We start from the raw sequence: 23,050 nt of genomic DNA on the forward strand, positions 1-23,050 counted from the left end.
AGTGATGTGAAGCAGTCAATAGTGCACATCGGCTGGCTGAGCAGGCTGAATACTCAACGGGGGGAAACTGGCTGTCATTACCTTTAGCGTGGTAGGAGAGTTAGCACGCTATGAATGTGATGCTCGCAGTTTAAAGCTGGAGTGCGGAACTTTGACTTTTTTTGTCTGGTGCATCAACTCCAGAAACTTTTCTTGGATGCCTCGAAGGATTTTCCCACCACACTACTAGCTGCCGCTCCGTCGCTATATGGTCTCTCCATCCCAGGGCTGGACTGGGACAAAAAAATGTACATGGGCATTTTGGCCCAGTCCGGTCCACCTTAATCGATCACACACCGCCCATCTTCACACTCCCCTGTGTAGAGGCTACCTACCGCACCACTCCCTGAAAACACTAAAGCCGTGTAATGAGTACAAGAGAATCAAGGAAGATTAAGAGAGAGGAAACATGATAAATACTTTCAAAAAGCGGCATTCCAATATTGTATACTCCACTGTGGTGAACAGGGCTTTCCACAAGGATATGGAGCAGCCAGCCAGTAGGAAAAATTAACCACTTAGGCGTTTCTTGGGCGTTTTAGCCCAAACAGTCTGTAAATAGCTAATAATATTTAAAACCACACCTATTCCTGACTGATCAGAAGTTTTGTAATGAATAGTCATTAGACCTTATTTATTATTTTTTATTTATTTATTGACACCTTCACTGTAAGGTTGATCAAGACAAGCCACTTTGATAGTTAATGTAAATAAAGATAATTCATTAATTTGTTCATTCATTCAGTCCATGAACGTCGAGAGACCGCGAGACTGATACAATAGGCACGTTCAACCCGATCTCACTGAAATGACCATGACTTCTTAACACCGCACTATGTGGTGGTGGCACGGAATGTGTTAAAATGACGTGCCAATGGGCCGATCTGCCTGTTTTATGGGCCGATCAGATAAGATAATGAAAAGACAGTTGTGTCGGCCCAAAAGAGACGTCGGCCCACCAGGAAAGTCCCCGGTCTGCCAGATGGCCAGTCCAGCCTTGCTCCATCCTTCCTGCCCCCTGTAGCTCTGGCTGGTTGAGGTAAAAATGCATCACTTTTGGTGCGCCAGCGCGGGAAAGTCGCCACAAACACCAGACACCACAAATCTGGTATATTGCGAAATCCAGAAAGCTTTCCCTGGCGCGGCGATAGCCTTAATCAGCATTGTGTGAACTCGTTTGTGACGGACATTCCCGCACTCCAGCTTTAAGGAAAAGCTCGACAGCTTTTTGATTGAGAGGAATTTTCCTCCAACTCAGAACATCAAATGATGAGAGATGTAGAGCTGCCACTGTGTGGTTGGAATTGAATCAACAGGAGAAGTGAAATAAATCCTTTTCCAACTGGAACATTGTCCCTTATTCAACATTTCATATCCAGGACAAGAATTTTGCGGGTCAGAAAGTTGCTTAGGTATTGTGCAAAAAAAAAAAAGAACTGGCTTCGATGTTTGGCTTTTTATGGATACAATTTGGTTAAAGCTTTTCAAATGTTTCCCCTCCTCAGGAATGACGAGACCTTCCCTGACTGTGAATTAGAATCTCCTCCATGTTGTACTTACACAACACACACCTATACCCAGTCACACTATCAGTTTCAGTTTCCTGCTCCCACAACAGCGTCCAACACATAACAACAAACACACACACGCTCCCAAACACATACACACACATTAAAGTCATTTTATGCCGGCTAATTGTGATACACTGCGAATATGGGAACCAGATGCCATTCCCAAGTCAGTTTTCCAGTGTGGTTTTCCTATCCCTGCCTAACCTCTGCGTCCAGATTCCCTCGACGAGCACCAGCCACTTGTGGTCGTCCGTTCCTGCCCATTCTGCTCTTGATTACTCACATCCCTGTCCTCCATTAGTTTCCCGCCTTGAAAAAAAAAAAGTTCCCCCGGGGCCCACGTTAATATGATTGAGGGTTCCCATACAGAGCTAACAGATGGAGGTGTACATATAGATATATATGTTTTTACTGGAAGTCTTTTACTCTGTTCCACATTTGTGCACGCTTGAAATTGAGTCGATTTCACTTCCAATGATGCCCACAGTAGGCTATTAGCCGCAAATGGCTACATGTGCATTTTGCAGTCGCCTTACCACTATTTCCACTGGTGCAATTGATAATATTTGTGTATCCAGATGGGATATGTCAATTTTACTGAGTAGAGAGGTTATGGGGAATGTTTGTGGGAGAATGAATGCAACATTATTCTCTGTGCAAAATTGCAAAAAGAATCACTCCATAAAAACATCTCATTGCTGGTAGATTGTAATCTTTAAAGCTGCAGTTGGTAACTTTGAGCAATGATAGAAGTTATTTTTATAAAACTGTTTCCATAGATGGAGATAATCTGTGAAAAAATAATCATGTTCCTCTGCATCCTCCTGAGCTCCTAATGGAATTCGTGCCCGAATGAAAACAACCAATCAGAGACTTGGAGTCTCTAAAAGCAGCTGTCAATCACTGCTCGCAAAACTCGTGAACTTTGATCGTTAAAATATGTTTCTGAAAACACGAGGCAAGAAGTTGGCATTACAGTAACAGAATCTTGATTTGCATTTGATCAGCTTTGTCTAGTTTGAAGGTTTGATCGTAGTTCTCGAGTTTCGCGAGCACTGATTGACTCCTCAGCTCTGATTGGTTGTTCATCTGTTCAAAATGTACCTTAAAGGGAGATTTGTCAAGTACTTAATACTCTTATCAACATGGGAGTGGACAAATATGCTGCTTTATGCAAATGTATGGATATATTTATTATTGGAAATCCATTAACAACACAAAACAATGACAAATATCGTCCAGAAACCCTCACAGGTACTGCATTTAGCATAAAAAAATATGCTCAATAGCATGGCAAACTCAAGCCCGACAGTTGCAGTCTGTCAGTGTGTCAGTGTGCTGACTTGACTATGATTTGCCCCAAAGTGCATGTGATTATCATAAAGTGGGCATGTCTGTAAAGAGGAGACTCGTGGGTACCAATAGAAACCATTTTCATTCACATATCTTGAGGTCAGAGGTCAAGGGACCACTTTGAAAATGGCAATGCTAGATTTTCTTTGCCAAAACTAAAAATCAGAAAAATCGCAAGTTGCGTTAATGCGTCAAAGAAATTAGTGGCGTTAAAACAAATTTGCATTACCGCGTTATTCTCACGTTACCTTTAACAGCATTAATAGGAACATGATGTTTTTAGTGGAGTATCTTTCTCATGCACTACTGTCAGGATATAGTGACAGTTTTACAAAATATCCTTTTATCTTATTTGCTCAAAGTTACCGACTGCAGCTTTAAAGGAAGCCACCATTTTTGGAAATAGGATTGATAGCACTCACAAACAAAATGTTGAACTATTCCTTTAAATCAAGCAGGTTAACTAGACTGTTGTGAGAACTAGAACTTTTTGTTTCAATGTGTGGCAAACATGATGCATCACTTTAATGTGTGAAGTGCGTAAGTCGGGGTTTAGTCCTTTCAAACCCTTTACTCTGGCCCTCCTCTCACTTTTGTGGTGAGCAGCACTCCTCACCTGCCCCCCCTCTTGACTTCATTCCCTGTCAACACTCAGTGCCTGCAGATTTGCCTTGCTTAACTTCCTGTGTACACACATGTTTATTAATATTGTGTAGCTGTGTGAGAAAACCGTGCGCCCGTAAAGCAGAGGTTGTAAAAGCGGTAGTTGTTGGCCTGCGCTCTCAGAGATGCCAGTGCTCCGGGGTGAGATGATTGGATCCATGTGGCCGGCAGTTCGGGCTACAGCAACCGCTGCCAGCCCCGTTGGCCCGGGTCCTACAACGAGGATGTGAGCTCCGTTTGATGGATTGATTATCTGGACCTCGATACATTTAACAGGTCACTGTGATGAAAACTAATACAGCCGAGTCCAGACAGAGGTTACACGCAAGATCCCCTGTTCCTGACGTTTTTGCATCTAGTTGGATTAGGTAGATTGATTCACAAGATTGAACCAGCAGCTCGCAGCCAAACCCACGAGAATTATTTAGCTCATGTCAACAACAGCTAAAGCTATGGCCGCGAGCCAGCCCCTCGCCTCGCACTGCACTGTCAGGCGAGCACTGTCAAGCTTTCATCCATCATATCTTAGTAAATTATAGAAGAGTACGAATGTGAAGAAGGGGTATTCAGTTTCTTCACTTCTATGTGAGACTTTGTGAAATTAGGCTGACAGAAGTTTGACCATGTGAGTGTGAACTTTGCCTGGATATTTATAGTGTGTGTTAGTTCTTTCACTTTGTTGATATCCTGGGAAGAAAAATGTAAATATATATTTATGTATTTGTCCATAGTTAATCGTGATTAATCGCTAATTGCAAATTTTGTATCTGTTCAAAATGTACCTTAAAGGGAGATTTGTCAAGTATTTAATACTCTTATCAACATAAGAGTGGGCAAATATGCCTGCCAATGTATGTATAAAATGTTGTGTAAGTTTGAGCGTTATTTAGCCTCCTTAGACATGGTTGGTACCAATGGATTCCTTATGTTTTCTAGTTTCATTTGATACCAGTATCTTCACTCTAGCTTTAAAACTGAGGCCCCTGCAACCTAAAAATCTCAAGCTGCAGTAATGCGTTAAAGAAATTAGTGGCATTAAAACAAATTTGTGTTGACGCGTTATGGTGTTAACTTTGACATCCCTAATTTCAATCAATCTTTATAAAGATTATACATCTGATTGTAATCACATTATTAAATTTTTTGGTATGAAATCTGATGTCAAAGTCCACTCCATACTTACCAACAGCTGAAGGCCAGCACTGCAGGGTGGGAATACAACTATAAAATCTACATGAGTTGAGCAAGAGACCTTGAAAATTGTAGTTTGACACGGTGGAGTTTCTTTGGTTAGCAAACAGAACAATATTTTTTGCATTCAGTAAACATGGCTACAGGCACATTGTCAAGCCTGTTTGTAGGTTACCACCACCAACATTTGCATCAGCAGAATAGTGAGAAACATGCGTCAGGAAATTATGTTGCATTACCCGTGTGCTGGCGTGCATGTGCATGACACAAACAAAACGGGGACCCACTCGTAAAACCTTTGCTCTGTGACGTTACTGCTGGTCAAAAACTCTGCAGAATACCTGTAAGGTTTATCTATACTGCTAGCTTTTTACTGCTTCTCAAGGATCTTAAAGGGTGGGCAAAAGACAATCCAATGATGACTAAAACATGCGTGAACTAATATATCAGAAGTCTAAATAGATATTTAGGTATACTCTATTAATACTTCTTAAACTGTTTTTCATAATTGATCCAATGAAAAGCCGCAGAGGCATCTTAGAAGCCCATAAATAATGTGTTTGGCATAAAATATGAAACCAGATCATCCATTTGCAGTAGGAATGGGTCCTATGTGGCATATGAATGCCACAATAATGCACAAGGCATTTAGCATGCAATATGAATGACTTTCTTGCTTTTGGCATGTCATTTGTAAGCCATTTAATCTGTACTGAGTCCAATGTAAACGCTTCCACGTAATTATGCTACGCTCAGAACTACTTACGTAGAATGAAAAGCGAGGTGGATGGGTCCAACAAACACACAACTTTTAACCAGGAAACCGGTGTTTGAGACCAGTGTTTTGTAAGTTATGTTAGTGACGTTTGTCACATGTTCTTTAGTGATGTTTGTGACATGTTTTTCATACTTATATTACGTTGTTTCCATACGTATATTACTTAGTTTACGTACTCATTTTAAGCCCAACCATGACATTTTTCCTGAACCTAACTAAGTGATTTTGTTGCCTAAACTGCGGACGTTACCATAGATGTGTTGCGTGGCGTACAAATGACACACGATAAGACTAAAATACGTCCTCTTGACATGTGTAATGTTCAATGTTGTGCTATTTATACACCTTCCCGCAAGACCGGGTTGGTTTGAAAGTGTCACAGGTCAAAAATACATAAAGTATCCGGAGCTAATACAAGCACTTAATACAGGATGAAATAAAGATAGATTCTGATCGACAGAGAACATGAAACTAGTTGTGCAATATTTTCACGTGTTGATAATCAGCATTGCCGGAGCCACATATGATATGCGCCTCGGTTCCAGGATCATTTTATTGAACATCATTTACTCTTTAATATGAAGTGAAGTAACTTACATTGTCAGATTTGAATGGCAGTGTTCATGTTGCTTGCGGGTTTGGCCCCAGTTCCCTATGCCTTTTTATATTTCCCTGCAGACCTTTCCATATTTCTCCCCCGCTCGGTTTTAAAGGTGGCAGGAGGCTTCCTTTCCTTTCTTTTTTTTTTCATACCAACAGCTCATTCAGGCCATTGCAGGAGACAGTGGTCATGGTTTGGCTTAGAATGAGAGGCGAGACATGTTATGGATAGAAAAAGCTTAATCCTGATCCAGTGGTCCACCATAAACTCAACAATATCATGCACACAGGATGTTCTGTTACAAATCATCTCATGATGGAAGTTTGACATAAGTTTGCCCAGCGTTAAGCAGCAGAAGATGTGGGGCTTACCATCAACGTGATATGTGTCATTTTCAATAAGTGCTTCTGCTTTGGGGCAACTGCATTCTATTCATCACCGCACATGTGACAGACATATTTTGGTATTTTTCAAGTCACTTACACAGGGACTAATCTTTTAAAGAGCTTTTCTTGGAAAATAATTGTTCCAGCCCCTACAGTAACAGTGAAACAATGTCTGTACTCCAGTACACCAAATTCATAACCAAATCCAAAATGCACACAGTTTTCTTAGCTCCTAAATAGAAATCTGTTCAAGGAATAGTTTGACATTTTAGGAAACAGGATTATTTGCTTTCTTGCTGAGCATTACATGAGACGATTGATACCACTCTGTAGATATTAGGGCTGTCCTCGACCAAAGAAATTCTTCATCGACTAACACTCGTACAGTTTTGTAGACTAATCGATTAGTTGATTGAATTGATGGATCTGTAAAACTGAGGTTCTCTTTAAAGAATCACACAAAAGCACCACTTTAAATCTTGTGTTTTCCAGAGACGTGCTCATAAGTTTCTTGGAAAAAAAGACTAAAAACGACTAATCGACCAAAGAAATCTTAGTCGACTAAGACCAAAACGTCTGAGAATGGGCGGCCCTGATAAATATGAATCAACAGTAAGCAGCCAGTTAGCTTAGCTTAGCATAATGACTGGAAACAGGGGGAAAGAGCTAGCCTGGCTCTATACAAAAGTCCAACAAAGACCTCTAAAGCTCACCAATCAACACATATCTAATTTGTTTAATCTGTACAAAAGCAAAGTGTAAAAACAGCGAATTGTAATTGTAGTATGTGCTGGACTATTTCTTGAGGAGTCTCCGCTGGATATCTGGCAACCTCACACTGACGAGAAGGCTCCAGGGCGTTACTGTGCCCCGGCAAAAAAATGAATTTTGTTCCCTTTGGATTGACTCAGGCTAGCTGTTTCACCCATTTCCAGTCCTTATGCTAAGCTAAGGTAACCAGCTGCTCGACAACCAGTTGCCGAACATGAATTGTGAACTATCCCTTTAAAGAACATAAATGTAAATTAGTTTGCATTTTTTGAGATATACATGTGGCCATTCAATAATCCAGTATAATCTGAATGAGGTGTTCAAAGGCACAATAGAGGGTTAATGATGTTCAACGAAGTAACATACAGTGAGCAAGTTTGATCAAACAGAAGCAGCCTGATGAGCCATGGAGCACCTGCTGGAGGGCTGCTTTTGAGAAGGAGCCAGAGCAGAAGCTGTAAAAAAAAAAAAGATGTGAAAAGCATACACAGGCGCTGATTAGAGACCTTCCGTAGGGCAGACTGAACTGAAACCACAAAGCTGCAGAGACTGCTTGACAAATAGACACCCGCTGCTCTTCTACTGTAGTACAGTTCGCTCCTTTTGAACGAGTCTTTGCAGGAGAGCTGTTTAATAGTCTCTATTAAAAGACCCTCACTATACTGGCTTAAACCTGAAAAGCTCCAGTGGGTGCTGTCTGTCCAAGTGATGTGCAAATGATGGGCCGTATAATGAGCAGGTGCAGACTGTGTGGCGAAATCATTTCCACATGCTTGACGACCAGATGGAAGAGCTAAATGAGCAGGCTTTATGTGCAAGATATGGTTAGGTATGTTGAAAGCAGCATTCCACTTGTGAAGTATAAATCCACCAGTAAATGCTGCTGAGTGTAGTTACCAAGTTTTTATTTGATTGATACAGTTTAACAGGCATGATAGGATTATCACAATATGTCTCTTTTGCTTTTTAAAGTATGTCTCCTACCTCCGTGCAAGGGTGCCTTGTGCAGCGGTATTAAACGCTGACGGCCATGACAAAGCGTCGGTATTTGGGAATGAGAACGGAAAACTAGGTATTGCAAGTAAAGTTAAAACAGTTAGCTACAAGTAATGGATAAACATAATAGTCAACTGAATGTAACGGACAAACCGTTGAAGTAGTTAGTGGTTTAATGGTTATCAATAGCTAAATGCAATGGATAAATTGTTCAAAAACCTAGCTTAAAGTAATGGTTGAAATAAATGCCGGTGTTGAGGAACGGGTACCACATCTGACATGGGGGGTGAACATCAAACAGGTTGGGAACCACTGACTTAGTTAATCAAACCTATTTGCCTAGGGAGTGTGTCCATGTTCCCTCAAATCAGTACCTCCGCTGGTGCCATGCCATTGTTCCAACAGTCCATTATCACGAGACCCCGATAGTCTGAAAAATGTCCCATTGGACCAAAAACCCATTTGTCCAACAGCCAGTTATCCCGAAAACAAACGGCCATTTTTCCAAAAGCCCATTGCTCCAAAAATACAACAAACAGAAGCGCATGGCTAATTATTATGCAGAATGACGCCCTATGCTGATTGGCTGATACTCTTACCTTAACCCTAACCAATCTCACTCCTCATGCTTAAACCAACCCAACCAACTAAGACAACAAGTACTAGCCAGAATGTCGGTCAGGTATCGGATATTGTTAGCACAGCATCTCAAAAAGTTATGGACAGATTTTAGCATGGGATGATGCACATATGGAACACAGGGCCTAATTTGGGATGGACAAAAAGTTCACGAGGGAACATAGGGCTGTGAAATAGGCCTGATCCCCTGTAGAAATCCATCTAACACCAGTGGTCCTTATTTATTCCCTCACAAACATGCTTTTTTTTGCCCTATTATGGAAGTCCAACATGGATTTGATCAAGTTTCACTCTGTTGCTGTACTGACAATCTGGATTTATATAAATGCTGAATCATATAAAGCAGAGTTTTAATTTCTTTCCACAAACTTATGCTACCCAGTCATTCAGCCCAGTAATTTGGTGTGCCAGCTATTTCTATTTTACATTGCCAGATAGAATGTGTTAAGCAGGCCTGTGCAGAAAGCTGCAGCGGGTATATTTATGTATTTCTTTGTTACAGCCATTCATATGTTTGCAGTAACAGCTAGTCAATAGCCTATTGTCCAAAGGCAATTTTCCCCTCACAACAAAAAGGCAGCACTGATTTTCTTTAGCTGCCTTCCACTTTCAGGAACATGCTGGAAACGTATTTAGCCTCTCTGGAATCTCCAACATTGTAAAAAGTAAAAGTCACATTTGATTCCAATTTGTTGCCTCTGTTATTCCCCCCCAGGGAACCGCAATCGGAAACATTGTTTTCATAATGGCGCATTTTGTGTTTACAAGTGTGTTGTGGCTCTTTGTACGGCCAGACAAGTAATCAGCAGGACCACCTCCTTAGATGTGTATGTATTAAAGCTGCGTTTCCCATCAGCTGCTTTTGCCTGGGCGTGCTGAAGCGAATGCCTCCTATTTGAATAAATGGGACGATGCAGTGCACAAGCTCGCTGTACAGGTTCATAACCTCATGACCAAAGGCAAACTGGGCCGAGAGCAGATCCAGTTGGGAACACATGCGCTACTATACATAAACAAAAAGCTACGGATAGTTAACCGTGCATTAAAAATAATGTCCAAAGGCAGCGAGCAGGCTACAACTCACTTCCCCCAGAGCAGTGTGGTAGAACTTGGCGGAGGGAAGCTGCTGGACTACCTCTGAAGCATTTCACTTTTAGACTGCTATTGTGTGCCAGTGCAGTTGAAGCCTGTCTGCGTCTACAAACCTGCTATTCTGGGTCACTGGAGGCTGTTTCTGTGAGTCTTTGGACCAAACATACTATTGTCATCAATCGATGGATTAGTGTCAGCAGACGTTTCTCTGTGCGTCTGAGATCTTTGGAAGCAAACCACGTTTGACTGGTATTTGGAAAAGTAACTACTGCAGGGCTATTACCATAGCTGTAATGGTGACAGCTGAACAACTTGTTCTTTTTACCTGAGTACTTTACGTGACAGTTTTTTGGCAGTTACAAAATCAATGACAAAGTTAGAAGAGATGAACAATTTCAAAAAAAGTGATTGTAGATGATTCAGTTCTGCTCTCAAATATTAACATCATCTCACTTTCTTTCTTCCAGAAAAAAACTACTTTGATCTTACAAATATATTTGACAGATTTGTGAAATGCAGATTAGCATCAGTATACATGGCACAGTGGTCAGTTAGTCACTCTGCTGACACTGATCTTTTTCCAAAAGTGTGACCTCAGAGGAAGAAAGAGAGCTCAGCCAGCACACTGGGCTTCATCCTTCAACTTGAATGTTAAAAATAGTGTTTATGAGCCCAAGCTCATTAGGCTCCACCGTATGGATGCACACCTCATTGTCAAATCCTCTATTTCAGTCATGATCGATTACAGAGCCCACCCAGGAATCCCTGCTTGCTGACTGACAGAAGTTGGATGCAAAAACTGCCTCACAAAAAACTGCTGTGTAAAAGAAAAAAAAGAAAAAGAAGTGTTCCTCTTGTTCAGGGCACATTTTTACAACGTGCTTGCCAATACTTGGTTGGAGATTGCTGGATGTGATCCTCTAAGTAAACATGGAATTGATTTGGGCCTGTTTTTGGTTTTAATTGTATGTTTGTGTAAGCCCTGCCGTCTACGACGCATAATGTACCGGTTCCCAGTCTGTGACAGGGCATTTTAATCAAATGTTGAAAGAGATGTCAAAAAGTGCACGATGTTAGTTTCATCAAAACTCAATTTGTTAATCTTTTGATTTCTCCCTCTAAGTTCACGATGTTCAGGCCTTGTTGAGCAGCTCTGTTTATTTATTGGCTGACATGATTGGTCACCTGATTTTACAGCTGTTGTAGTGGATTATATCCATGGATGTATTATAAGAACTGGATACCAGACCCCAATATGGCGCCTATTCAGTCCAATGAGAATTGCTCGCCTGGTGAATACGCCCAAAAAGTTTTCTAGCTTACAAGTTTACTTCCGGGTTATGCGGCCCACTGAATACGCTCAGTAGTGTTTCTCCCGCTCGGCCCATAGACTTTACATTATGATGACATCACAGATTTTTAAATCAATTTTCTCGGCTGGAGGAAAGTTTTACAAATCACAATAGAAAAAGTCGTAATCGACCTTGTTTGCAGTTCAACAGTTTTATAGACGTCTCTTTTACAAATGTGGTCTATGGGGAAAATGCTTTTTGGGCCACATGGGGATTTTTTGCTGCAATACAGTGGCCGCTGGAAGAAATTGGAAGCAAGGCTGTGTCCAGGTTTTATTATACATCCATGATTGTATCTTTCCAATCTTTCCAAAGAGTGCCATGGCTCCAGAATGATTACAAATATATGACATGGACCGTAGTTTGTCATTTTCTTCTGTGTAAAACAATTTGAATAACCCTTTTTTTCTCTTTGTAGGGCACTTCAGGTACCAAGGGTGAAAAGGTGAGTCATTTTATGTTTAGTTTGATATATTAATTGGTATACTGTTTGGTCTACTCCAATATTTTGTTCCACTTCTTAAAGCAATAGTTCGACATTTTGGGAAATATGCTTATTCACTGTCTTGCTGAGAGTTTGTTAAAAGATTGATACCACTCTCTTGTCTGTGTGCTAAGCTAGAGTCAGCACCCGGTTGGCTTAGCTTAGCACAAAGACTGGAAGCAGAGGGAAACAGCTAGCCTGGTTCTGTTCGGAAGGTAACAAAATCTGTCCAGCTTTCAGCAAGAAAGTGAATATGTTTTTTTCCCAAAATGTTAACTAACCCTTTAAGAAAGGTGACATTTTATTCTTTAATATCCAGCCCATCACACATTTTTGCAGGTCAAGACAATAAAATAAGTCTTTGTCATCGCTCTACTCACTGTTAATCTGTCCATAAAGAGTGACATTTTCCATTTGCAGCAATAGTTCCCATTCATGTCATCCTGAATATTTAAATTCTCCTGTCGTTCACAAATCCACAGCACAGGACATTAATGAGTGAAAGCCAGACTCCAAGTTGGAGCCCTTAAATGCCTTCGCTGAGCGTTCATCCATAAAACAGCAGCGGGGCATGCAAAATAACCACACTGTCTCTTTACAAGTCGTCAGGACTCTGGGACAAATGTGCTCCTGTGGCTTTGCTTTGACAGAATAAAACCACGTCATCGCTTGATTCACACCAAAGTTGATAAAATCCCTTTATTCATTCATAACGGAAATGAGTGCACACTTATATAATGCTACTGGGGGGAGATCTGCTCTGTTTTACAGGCCATCAATGAATATATTAAGTATTTATTAATATTTTGTATGAAGTGAGCTTGGACAATAACCCATTATTGGATTATTGGGCTGTAAAATACAAGACATAAAATGAAATAGCGTGAGAGTGTTAACCAGAGCTAAAGTCAAACACAGAGAAACAGTTCACAGTTGTCATCCGCATCACGTCACACTCATTTGGTACCAGATGATTTCTAGTAATGTGGGGTGTGGAATGACGCCGGTTGTTGCCGCTGACCGATGTAATAAATCTACAGTGTGATCTCTTATTTGGTGCCGCTCAAAGCATAAAATGCAACCCATAAGCATGGCTTACAAAACCAGATTTAGAAGACTGTCAAGCGGCCGTTATGACAGTCCTGAATAACCCAGTCTTGCTGATTAGATGCGTGTTCGTGCCTCTCATGTGAAGCACTTCAAGTGGAGTTTAACGAAATGAAAAACAACTGTGTGCATTCCTCCCACCCAAGACGAATGCGCAGCGTGCATCAGCGTGGCCACTCACAACTGTTTCCCCGTTAAATCCGGTATTGGAAAAGACTGCCCAATGAAAAATTACAAATATTCCGAGAGCTGTTTTATTTGAAACTGCTCAGGCATTACATTGAAGTTTGTTTGAGCAAAATTCCCATCCATGTGTGATACGGCTCATTTTACTGCTGCGGCTTAATTGTAACTCAGCCAACAGGAGAGTGAAGCGCACATGAGATGTTTTAAGGGTGTTCAGTTATCCGATTCTAGAGGGATTACGGTTCTAATTCGGCGTCCAACATTTGGTCTTCCTTCAGTTGTTTCAAACAAAAGTGTACTTTCGGTTCGGTTTCACTCTAATGTGATAAACCCGCAGTCTTCACCATGCAGGTTGATTCGAAACCAAACGTTTACTCCTTCTGGAACGTGCTCCGTCCACAGAGATCTACCCCCAGTGAAGGCAGAAAGCCAAAGATCTCTGGGGCATAAAATCTGGCCTGGCAACGCAGTTCGCCCACACTCAACCCCCTCACCAAACCCACCAAACCTCACACCACTGCTGTCTTTCTTTCTCCCTCTCTCATATCCAATCCATGTCAGTCCATGTTATCGTAAGTGATTTTACTCTCAACCACAATGAATAGTTGAGGGTTCCTGTATTATTTTTCTTTATCAATGTGTTCTGAATTACGCCTCAATGATTTTGGTGTGAGTCTCAGCTTATTATCAGCACTGTACTCGTGTCTGTCTGTGTGTGTGTTTCAAGACAAATTCTTTTTCTTGCTTTCTGCAGGGGGATCAAGGCGACCAGGGACCACGGGTATGCGGTTTTTACTCTTGACTTCTCGTGATTAGCTGATGAATGTGACTGTGTGCGTCTCCCCCCAGCTGAATTGCGGGCAAAAGGTTTGAGATGCATGAAATTCCTCGGATAGTGTTCTTCCCATCTGGCCAAACACAACAAGCATTGCAGCTCTGCTTATTTCTACATCAAGAATGGGCAGGCGAAACGTGCGAGATACCTCGCGGCGATATGTACTTCTTGAGACCTTTTCTTTACCTCTTGTCTTCAAAAATTGAACATGAGTGCAAGCTCTTGCCCATCAGCAGAAGATATCTGCTCAATCTCAGCTACAATCAAAAGCCAACTAGCTCTTGTCCCTGTAATTACTCGTGATTCACTTCAATCCTCGACGTGACATGGCGTATTCAGAGCTTTAATCATTCCCAGCTCTGGAGTTTGACATTTCTACACAAGTGCAGCTTCTAAATGATGATGATGTGAGTGCTTTTCCGTGCTCGACAGACTCCGAAATGAATTACTCTATCTCCAACTAGCAGCAAGCGCGCACGCTCATTTTTCCTCAAATACTGGTTAAAAAATGAGCCTTCTTTGAAAAGCAGCACAGGTTTGTTTAAAGTAGATTGCATTAACTGGGGTCACATGCACACACGGTTGCTTTGTATCTGCTGTCATCATCGAGAGTAGATCGCATGGAGTCAAGGCCTGTAATTGATTTCCATGAGGGCAGAGAGCACATAGAGGTTGGAGCACACGGACAAGAGAACGCAACAACACAGAGGTTTGTCTTGTCACCAGAACACCAGCCATCTCCCAAGCGGATCTGATCCCAATTCAGTATTGGCGCCCAACCAGACGTTAGTAGTTTGCCAATTATCTTCGTCAGCCCTCCTCCAGGCCAGTTCTGCACGCCAAAGCACAGCAATTCTTATGATTTGGAAGTCAATACAAATGACCTTCCCTGCGAAATTTGATTAGTGGTCTCAAAGTGATCTTACGTTTCACATGGCCACTCCTCAAATGACACACTTTCATAAGCTCAACTAATACGTTTCCAGCTCTGCGATATCCTTAGTTAATTTTTAATGACATAAAAAGTATTGGATAATCATTATATTTTCAAAGGCTGAACCACTGCAAAACAGAAAGGGAATATCTTTGCTCTCTAGCCGAATTGACTGGAGTAAACTATCGCCGTTTCGGATAGAATTTCTGGGGGTTTCGCTCATAATTTGTACCCTTTTAACCTAGGGAAATGGAGTCATCTGTCTCTATCAGTGAAATGATTTACAATTTGGAAACAGCGGTGTGGCTGACAGAGTTGTAACAGTGACCAGCCAGGCCCGATTTGTCTTGCAGAATAAATACATAAAGTGTCCACTTCAAGAAAGCATTTCATTAACTTCCAATTACAGCAAAATTGTGCCCTAACAGGTACAAATTAGCACACAGTCACAGTCACATATGAAGAACTAGAGGGGCATGAAAGCAGTCGAGGTCAACAGCGAAATTATATTACCTCCTCAGGATGGCATATTGACTTTGCACATTAGATTAGTAGGTAAATGTAGTGGAACAGTATTAGAGAGATTTCCTTAATAAATGAAAGGCATGACAGGACAAGTGCTGCCTGACCTTGACTCTATCTGGCTGCAAATTAAGCTCATTTGGTGCCGAGTATTGACTGTGTGCAGAGAGGCTATTAAAACCCATACGGAGGTACATGTAAAAACGGAGCACGGTTACACTTTATAATAACCATAATTGATAAATTGATTAATAGCACTTAGTTAATAGTTATTTTACTGTTAACAAACAATGAAATTATAATTAATAATGTTTACTAATTATTAGTAATGCTATACATTTTGGTATTTTATCGTTAGTTTGTGTAATATGAAATAATATTTATAAATTATAAATTGTATCATAGCGGATAAGAGATGATAGCAGTTACATTCTGATAACATTAATACACTATCTATTAATAGTTTATTGTTGCACACATAACATATTATATACTATATTACATATTTGTTAGTGATTACCAAATGATGTGTAAACTTTTAAGAAATTGTTTGTAAAACATCTATAAACAATACGTAGATAGATGGACCAGAAACCAATTATAAATTAACCATTGATAGTTTTAATTATCTAAATAATGTTTATAATTGCTTTACAAAGTATTTATTAACCATTTAACAAGGTATCATAATCATCTGTTGCAACTTTATAATAGCCATCCATATAATGTTATTAATTATTAATTAACAAAGTGTTACAAATACAATTTCTTAAAGGTTCACAAATTATTTCGTAATCATTAGCAAATACTTATATATATAAAGTATATAAAGTGTTATAATGTGCACAACAATAAACTGTTAAAATAACATAAATGATAGCATTACTAATAAATAGTAAACATTATAAATGCTCATTTCATTGTATGTTAACAGTTAATTAAACTTAGTTAATAGTTATTTAACTAACAATAAATGATGTTTATTATAAAGTGTTACCAGCATGTCCTCTACACACCACAGTCTGCCAGATTACATCAAATCTAAACACATTCAAATTCAGAATTATTTAAAGGACAGACTATTTGTGTTTGCATGTTTATGCAGTAAGTGTATGTCCAGAGACAGTGTGAGAATCGCCACATGGCCAGCAGAATTCCCTCACAGACACACACTTCCTCTGCCTGTTCCCCACATGTCAGGGTCAGCCATTTGTCGGCCCTTAAAGGTCAAAGGCCACATCCAAACGCCAAAGGTTAACCAAGCAGCAAATAATAAATTGGCCAGTTTTGACAAACAAATGTGTGGCCCACCGTTGTTGCTCCACTTGTGGGATATAATTAACAGGAGTTACTGGCTCTCTGTCACCAAGAAAGGTGTGTGGTCTTTTATTTTGAGGGATGGCTTTAGCTACAGGTGTCAGGCAAAGGTTGGTGAATTCCTGGGTCAGCTAGAGGAAACATTCCTGAGATTTCAAAAAGAAAGAAACTGGACTACTCACATTGTGGGATTTGACCAATGTTCTTCCAAAATAAAGACTGTGATTATGTAATTTCCAGGATTTGACTTTTCAGTCATGAACAAGAAGTGTTTTACAGTCGACTATTTGCACATGAAATAAGAAGCCTTAAAATTAATTTGATGTATCACTTTGATGCCAAATTTGGAGCTTCAAATGAATGTATTATTCCTCTCCTAAATGTATTAAAGCCATCTGTGTACAGAACTGGTAATCCACTCCACATACAGCTATTCAGAAAATCCCTCAGCCCGTATTTGCTCGGGATGTTTTGTGTGTTTGGTGTGGTCGGGGGAGATGCTGGTTTCTGCCCAGTGTCCTCCGACGGCTGTTGCTGATTGTCCTCATATCTGGCTTTTTGTTTACTACAGTTGCAGTCATGTCGCTGCAGGCAAATACATAGCAATAGAGCTCCGCCTCACCAAATAACCAACATCCGTTTTGGAGGAGAAAATCAAAACAAAGCAATCTGTGAATGGTTAGGATTCTCTTGTCAACCGCCATGTCATTATCATTCTCACACATAGACATCAGCGCAGAGCCAATGCAGGGTGAGCGCTAACCAGCACCTATAGGCTTTTCTCTCATCTCCTGCAGAGAAAGATGTTTTTTGGCCAGATGATCAGTTATTTTTTTACGCATTTCAAACACCCATTGGTCAGCGAGGTTGCCTCTCCCCTAGCGTATATATAAAATGATTGTAAAAGCAAAAAGGATACAACCCCGAAAGCTAGCCTCCGCCACGCTGCATTTTCATGCCTGGACTCTCTGTTCCCTCCTGACCAATAATCCAGTTCTTGTTTTCCGTCTTTGTCCCCAAGATGTTTGAGGTTGTAAATAATTTGAGAAATATTTGCGCTTCCATCCCAGTTACACACACAGCATGGCTATTGTCTGCAGCGTATAAGAGGATTGCTCTGCTCCGCTGCCGGGGCCGAATTAAACCCGCCTGCCTTGAAAGCCATATTCTTAATGAGCCATGCTTTTTGAATTATCTTTGGAAAACCAGAGGGATGGCACCAAAGCCATGTTTGGATAGGCCAGATTTTTATCTTAAGCTTTAATATGGAGTGAGATTGAGCTCTTACAGGGCATGTTTATGCAAGTGTGCCAGTCTTTGAGAAATACGTTCATCAGTTCATTCACGTTGCTTATTTACGGTGAAGTAAAACCATAAACATAAACAAGAGAATATGCAATCATTGTACAACCAATGTGGTACAATATTTACATGTTCTTCTATAGACTTAGCATTAAAGCTAAAGACAATTAGATTTAATCATTCGCTAAGTTGCTACACTTGTCAAGCTTTCCATTTTGCACAGCCCTTAATGTAGTTTACAATTGCCATGTTTCCTCCAAGCAGTCCAGTTCAGTTCAGTTCAGTTCATTACACATTAGAACGGTTATTTTTGCATTTCCATTAGCAAAAGTTGTGGATGGTACCAAGAGAACCGCTCCATTCTTGGTACTACCTTGAGGTTGAGGTTCCAACCGAGCTGAGCCGATACTAAATGGTGGAGTTAAAACAGTGCACTGATTGGTCAAAGCGAATCGGCACACCCGCCATTTTTAAATACTCAAGCTACCGTCAATAGCGACCGCAATTTTTAATTCACTCGACCCAGATTTAAAAAAAATGGCAGCTTGCAAAAGTACACCGTACACCACACCATATAAATGACCAAGTGCAGATCCTCTGTTTGGTTGATGGTGAAATGATTCAACGAGTGTCCGATTGAAGATGATGTCATGGTAATTCCACGCGCCGTAGCTACGGCGATCATCTGATAATCCCGCCTACACTGAGGGGGCACTATCTGCATTGGAAACACGGCATAGAAAAAAGGATCTCGCACCAAAATTGAGTCGAGTCGTGCAGAGCCGTAGCGTGCAGTGGAAATCCCGCCTGAAGATTTACCACGTGAATTTATTTGCAATTTTTGAGGCAATCGGGCCCTTGTTGTGTTTTTTTGTTTTGGAAAAGGCTAGAAAAAAAGACAGCCAAATTATAGCCCCATGAACACCAACTCGGCTTGTTGAGAAAACCAAAGCTGGACAGGCCTGCCGTGCAAAGTTATGGTTTGGGGGAGAAGTTTTTCAAACGGTCAATTCATGTTTCAGTGGACATTTATACTGCAACATGCCTGTAAAAGACTCATCACTATCGAAGACCTTGTTTGGCATGCAAGACAGTGCAATGAAATACAAATGTATACGTCTAAGTCTGGACAATATACCCACAAAGAATGATTGATAGTCAATGAAAGTGACTTTATTTGAGTATAACATTCTAAACCATGTTTAGCAGTGTCTCTGGATTCAGATTAAAGCTAGCATCCAACTATAAACCCTTGTCTCCTCTTAACATGGAGAAGGCCTGATGCTTTCTTCTTTTATTCCATTTTCATGACTGGATCACATCTGTCATGACCATTGTTGACAAGGGAATTGGAAACCATTTGATTGTATTTCCAGCGAACATCTCAATCCCTTGATGTTCCCCAAAAAACTCTACGAACAATACAACTCCTCAATTTACCAGCATGTTACAGCTCAATGTCTGTTGGAAGATAATCATCTCAACAAATGTTCTGTCTGTATATTTAGAAGAAAACAACAGGAAATGGTTACTTTAGCGATGACATCGGAGCATGCACTCTACACAGCATGGTCCCAGTGGTGGAGAGTAAACTTGGATGGTGAATGTTTAAAATAAAATGTCTTGTTTAAGTCCGAATTGAAATGTCTGGTCCCCCCAAAAAATGGTTTGTTTGACGTTAAATTTGATGTTCAAAAAAATGCATGTTAAAGTATTTCACATATTATACAGCTTGTTTCACAAATTTGTTAGAATATTTAGAAGTAGGATGCTTATCTTTTTCCTCCTTTAAGTGTTGTTGTTCACCCAGTGTTTGAGTGTCATGCGTGTGTTGTGCCATGTTGTGCTGTTTGTCCCTTTAGGGATTGCCTGGTCTCCCTACACTGGCTGCTTTGCACAGCAATCAGATCCTGACTGTCAAGGTTTGTCGGTGGCGGTGCCGCCTTTAGCTGCTCAGTCCGACCCCTCCGCAGCACACACTGGGAGTAAATGAATCACTGTCGGCTGCTTTTACTCAAAGCCCCGATGATAGACTGGGCACAGGGAAAAACCCCATCTAATTAATCACAGCCAGTCAATCGCTATCCTCTTCCCCCACCGCCGCTACCAGTCTGTCACTCGAGATCTCTGTTCCACGCTACATGCCAGGTTCCCCATTGAAAGCAAAGGTGGCCTTTTACAACCCAGTAATGTGCAGCTGACTGGAACACGAAGACATGGTCTGGCTCGTGTCCATTGATGCTAAAATAAATGGAAGGAACTCCAAGAGAGAATCCTCCATGATGAACCAAAAGTGGCAAAATGTTTTTTTAAAGCTCATGCCCATGGTTCACCACAAATCCTTCAATCCACCAATTTGGCCTTCGGGATTCGGGATTGTTTAAGAGATGGATGAAGCCACTTAATACCAATGGACACTAGCAGAATAATGCACGCATTGAAAGGAACAAGGTTAGAAATCAACCTCAACTCAAAAGGTCGACCACGCTGGCTTTCGGTGCGTGCAGCTCCCGGGGTCTGACTTTGCAGCAAGGCGCGATGAAGATGATGACAGGGCTTTCGCAGAGGAGGAGAAATTCCCATTTTTCCGGGGGACTGCGAGCCCGCTGTGGCGCCCTCGCACCCCCGAGGTGGTAATTATGGGTCCTGGCTCCAAGAAAAAAAAAAAAAAAAGCCTAGACTTCCGAAGCAAACCACCTCCGTGCTGGAAAAGTGTGGATTTCTCCCCCTCCATCTGTGAAGGCGCTGGACCGGGGGTTCATGAACATAGGCCTTTCTAACAAAATCTGTTTCTTTTTGCATTTGCCTTCCTCCTCCTCTTCCTCCTCCTTCTTCTTCCGGGACCTCATCTTCCTTCAACCTTCTCTCACCTCTGACCTACGACCTCTTGACCTCACACACCTGCTCAGATGGTCTTCCCTAAGATCAATCATGGCTTTCTTTCCGCTGACCAGCAGCTCATAAAGCGGCGTCTCATTAAGGTAGTGGCTGTGTCCTCTCTCGTCTCTCTGTCTTGCCAAGTCTCACCGAATCACTTCCCCACTGGGCTCTCTGCAGTTTGCATGAAAACCCTTCAGACAGACCTGTCACAAGTACTCTTTTATACTCTACTGTTATTGTTAAAGGGAAATATGGAAATTTAATTTTAGAAAATAAGGTTTTTATTAAGGTAAAATGAATTACTGTTCTGGCTCTACTTAAAGCACTTTGCCTGCAAGTTAGATTGCTGAATATTTTCTTATAATCCAGTATAATAATGGACCTCATATATTCAGTGTGTTTTCTCCCTGATTATTGTAGTCTGTGCCTAATGCACAACCTCATTCAACTCATTAAGTCCATTTAAGAATGCATGCATTTTAGGGGATTACTGTTTCAGCTATAAATCACATACATCCAGCTCCATCATGTCTGCTAGTTTTAGCCATAAGACCTGAAATGCAAACTGTCCTCCATGTTATGAATGGAGGCAGCCCATAGCCACCCACGAGATCATTCCACTACTCTCTCTTCATTATCATTTAACTGCAGGGGCTCCAGTCTCAGTGGATCCAACAATATCACACAGTACTGATGTTTGAATGTGTTATTTTGCCGCACAGGGAGATCAAGGGCAAGCCGGATCACCGGGGCCTCCGGGGCCACCGGGCCCTCCTGGGCCAAGGGGGCCTCCAGGGGACACAGGGAAAGATGGGCCCAGAGGTGTACCTGGTCTAGCGGTGAGTATTGATTTTTACCTGAAGATCTGCAGTCAGTGTTTTATTAAAATGGCATTGGATCAGTGAAATTCTGTGGATTTTCCCTTTAAAAGCTACTGCATTGTTTCCATTAAGAGTAAAACAAGTTCTACTCTTTATGTACTCATGTTCAATTTAACTTTGACCCAGTGCCGGGAGGGTTTACCCCCATGAAAAGCTTTCTGATGAAGACTAGACAAACTACATTGCCCTAAGATAAACACGAATATGCTCCCAAGAGAACGCCTCACTGTATGGATTTACGTTCATTTGGTTGTTTTTCATTATAACGTTACATTGTCCATGTCTTTAAGCCTGTCACTGGCATCGCATTAATTTATGTGAGAGAAAGAAGAAACAGAAAAGGCCTGTCAATTATGTTCAGCCATAAAACCTTCCCGAGGGCTCCAGCTGATCTTTATTGTCTTGGCAGAGTTCACAGTGGGAGTGCAATAATATTAAGTGTTGTTTATCTGCTTCTCTCCAAGTTTTTGATGATTATTGTTTTCAGTTTCTTCCAGATGCAGTAGTTTTCCAAGAAATTACTTGCAGGGGTGCTTTATTTCTCCCATTGATTTATTTCTGCTGCCGTGAATCACTCAGAAGGAGGGTGGCAAAAATTGGCCCGTAACTGTCACAAAGAGGCAAAAATGGAATAATGTTGAAGCGTGGCTTTGGCATAGAAATCTGGCCATGGCATATGTCTCCTTTCTACCCCAAGAACTGCAGGAGCATCCAAGAGCCAGGCCTGAATGGAAAGCAGAGAGTAGAACGAGGTTGTTGGACAGAGACAGTGAAGGGTACAGGTGCCACAGCATGATGAAATGCCTCCCAGCCAACTTGGTATATGAGCAGAACAATGCTGAGTGCTGCTTGGCAACCTGGCCCCCCCGATGCACCACAGCGGCTCAACTATATTGTGGGAAATGCTGTGTTTTTCCACCACAATATTTGACTCGTTTAACTCCGAATACTGTTTATGATCATTTTAAAAGTCCATGCGTGTTCTCAACTTTTCAAAGAAGACTTGGCCCACTGCTCTTCCATTAACTGGTTGCTTTGTATTTGTATAGGGTGATCCAGGGCTAGCTGGAGAAGCAGGACTCATGGTAAGCACACACTTTTTCTTTCTGTTTTTTTTGTCTGGATGAAACGAACGAGATATGATTTGTTAATTAGTGAGCTTTAAAGGTG

General features: G+C 41.2%; 1 protein-coding gene across 1 annotated transcript in view; it reads left to right on the forward strand.

Annotated features, from left to right (window-relative positions):
* The window catches only part of col25a1 (collagen type XXV alpha 1 chain), a 178,312-nt gene that overhangs the window by 107,364 nt on the left and 47,898 nt on the right, over positions 1–23,050 (forward strand). The window contains exons 5-9 of the mRNA XM_074624605.1: positions 11,851–11,877; positions 13,964–13,990; positions 19,982–20,041; positions 21,722–21,838; positions 22,930–22,965. Of these exons, the coding sequence (XP_074480706.1) occupies positions 11,851–11,877; positions 13,964–13,990; positions 19,982–20,041; positions 21,722–21,838; positions 22,930–22,965 (267 nt within the window). The remainder of the gene's footprint in view (positions 1–11,850; positions 11,878–13,963; positions 13,991–19,981; positions 20,042–21,721; positions 21,839–22,929; positions 22,966–23,050) is intronic.

This window comes from Sebastes fasciatus, chromosome 22, assembly GCF_043250625.1.
Source record: "Sebastes fasciatus isolate fSebFas1 chromosome 22, fSebFas1.pri, whole genome shotgun sequence".
NCBI lineage: Eukaryota > Metazoa > Chordata > Actinopteri > Perciformes > Sebastidae > Sebastes > Sebastes fasciatus.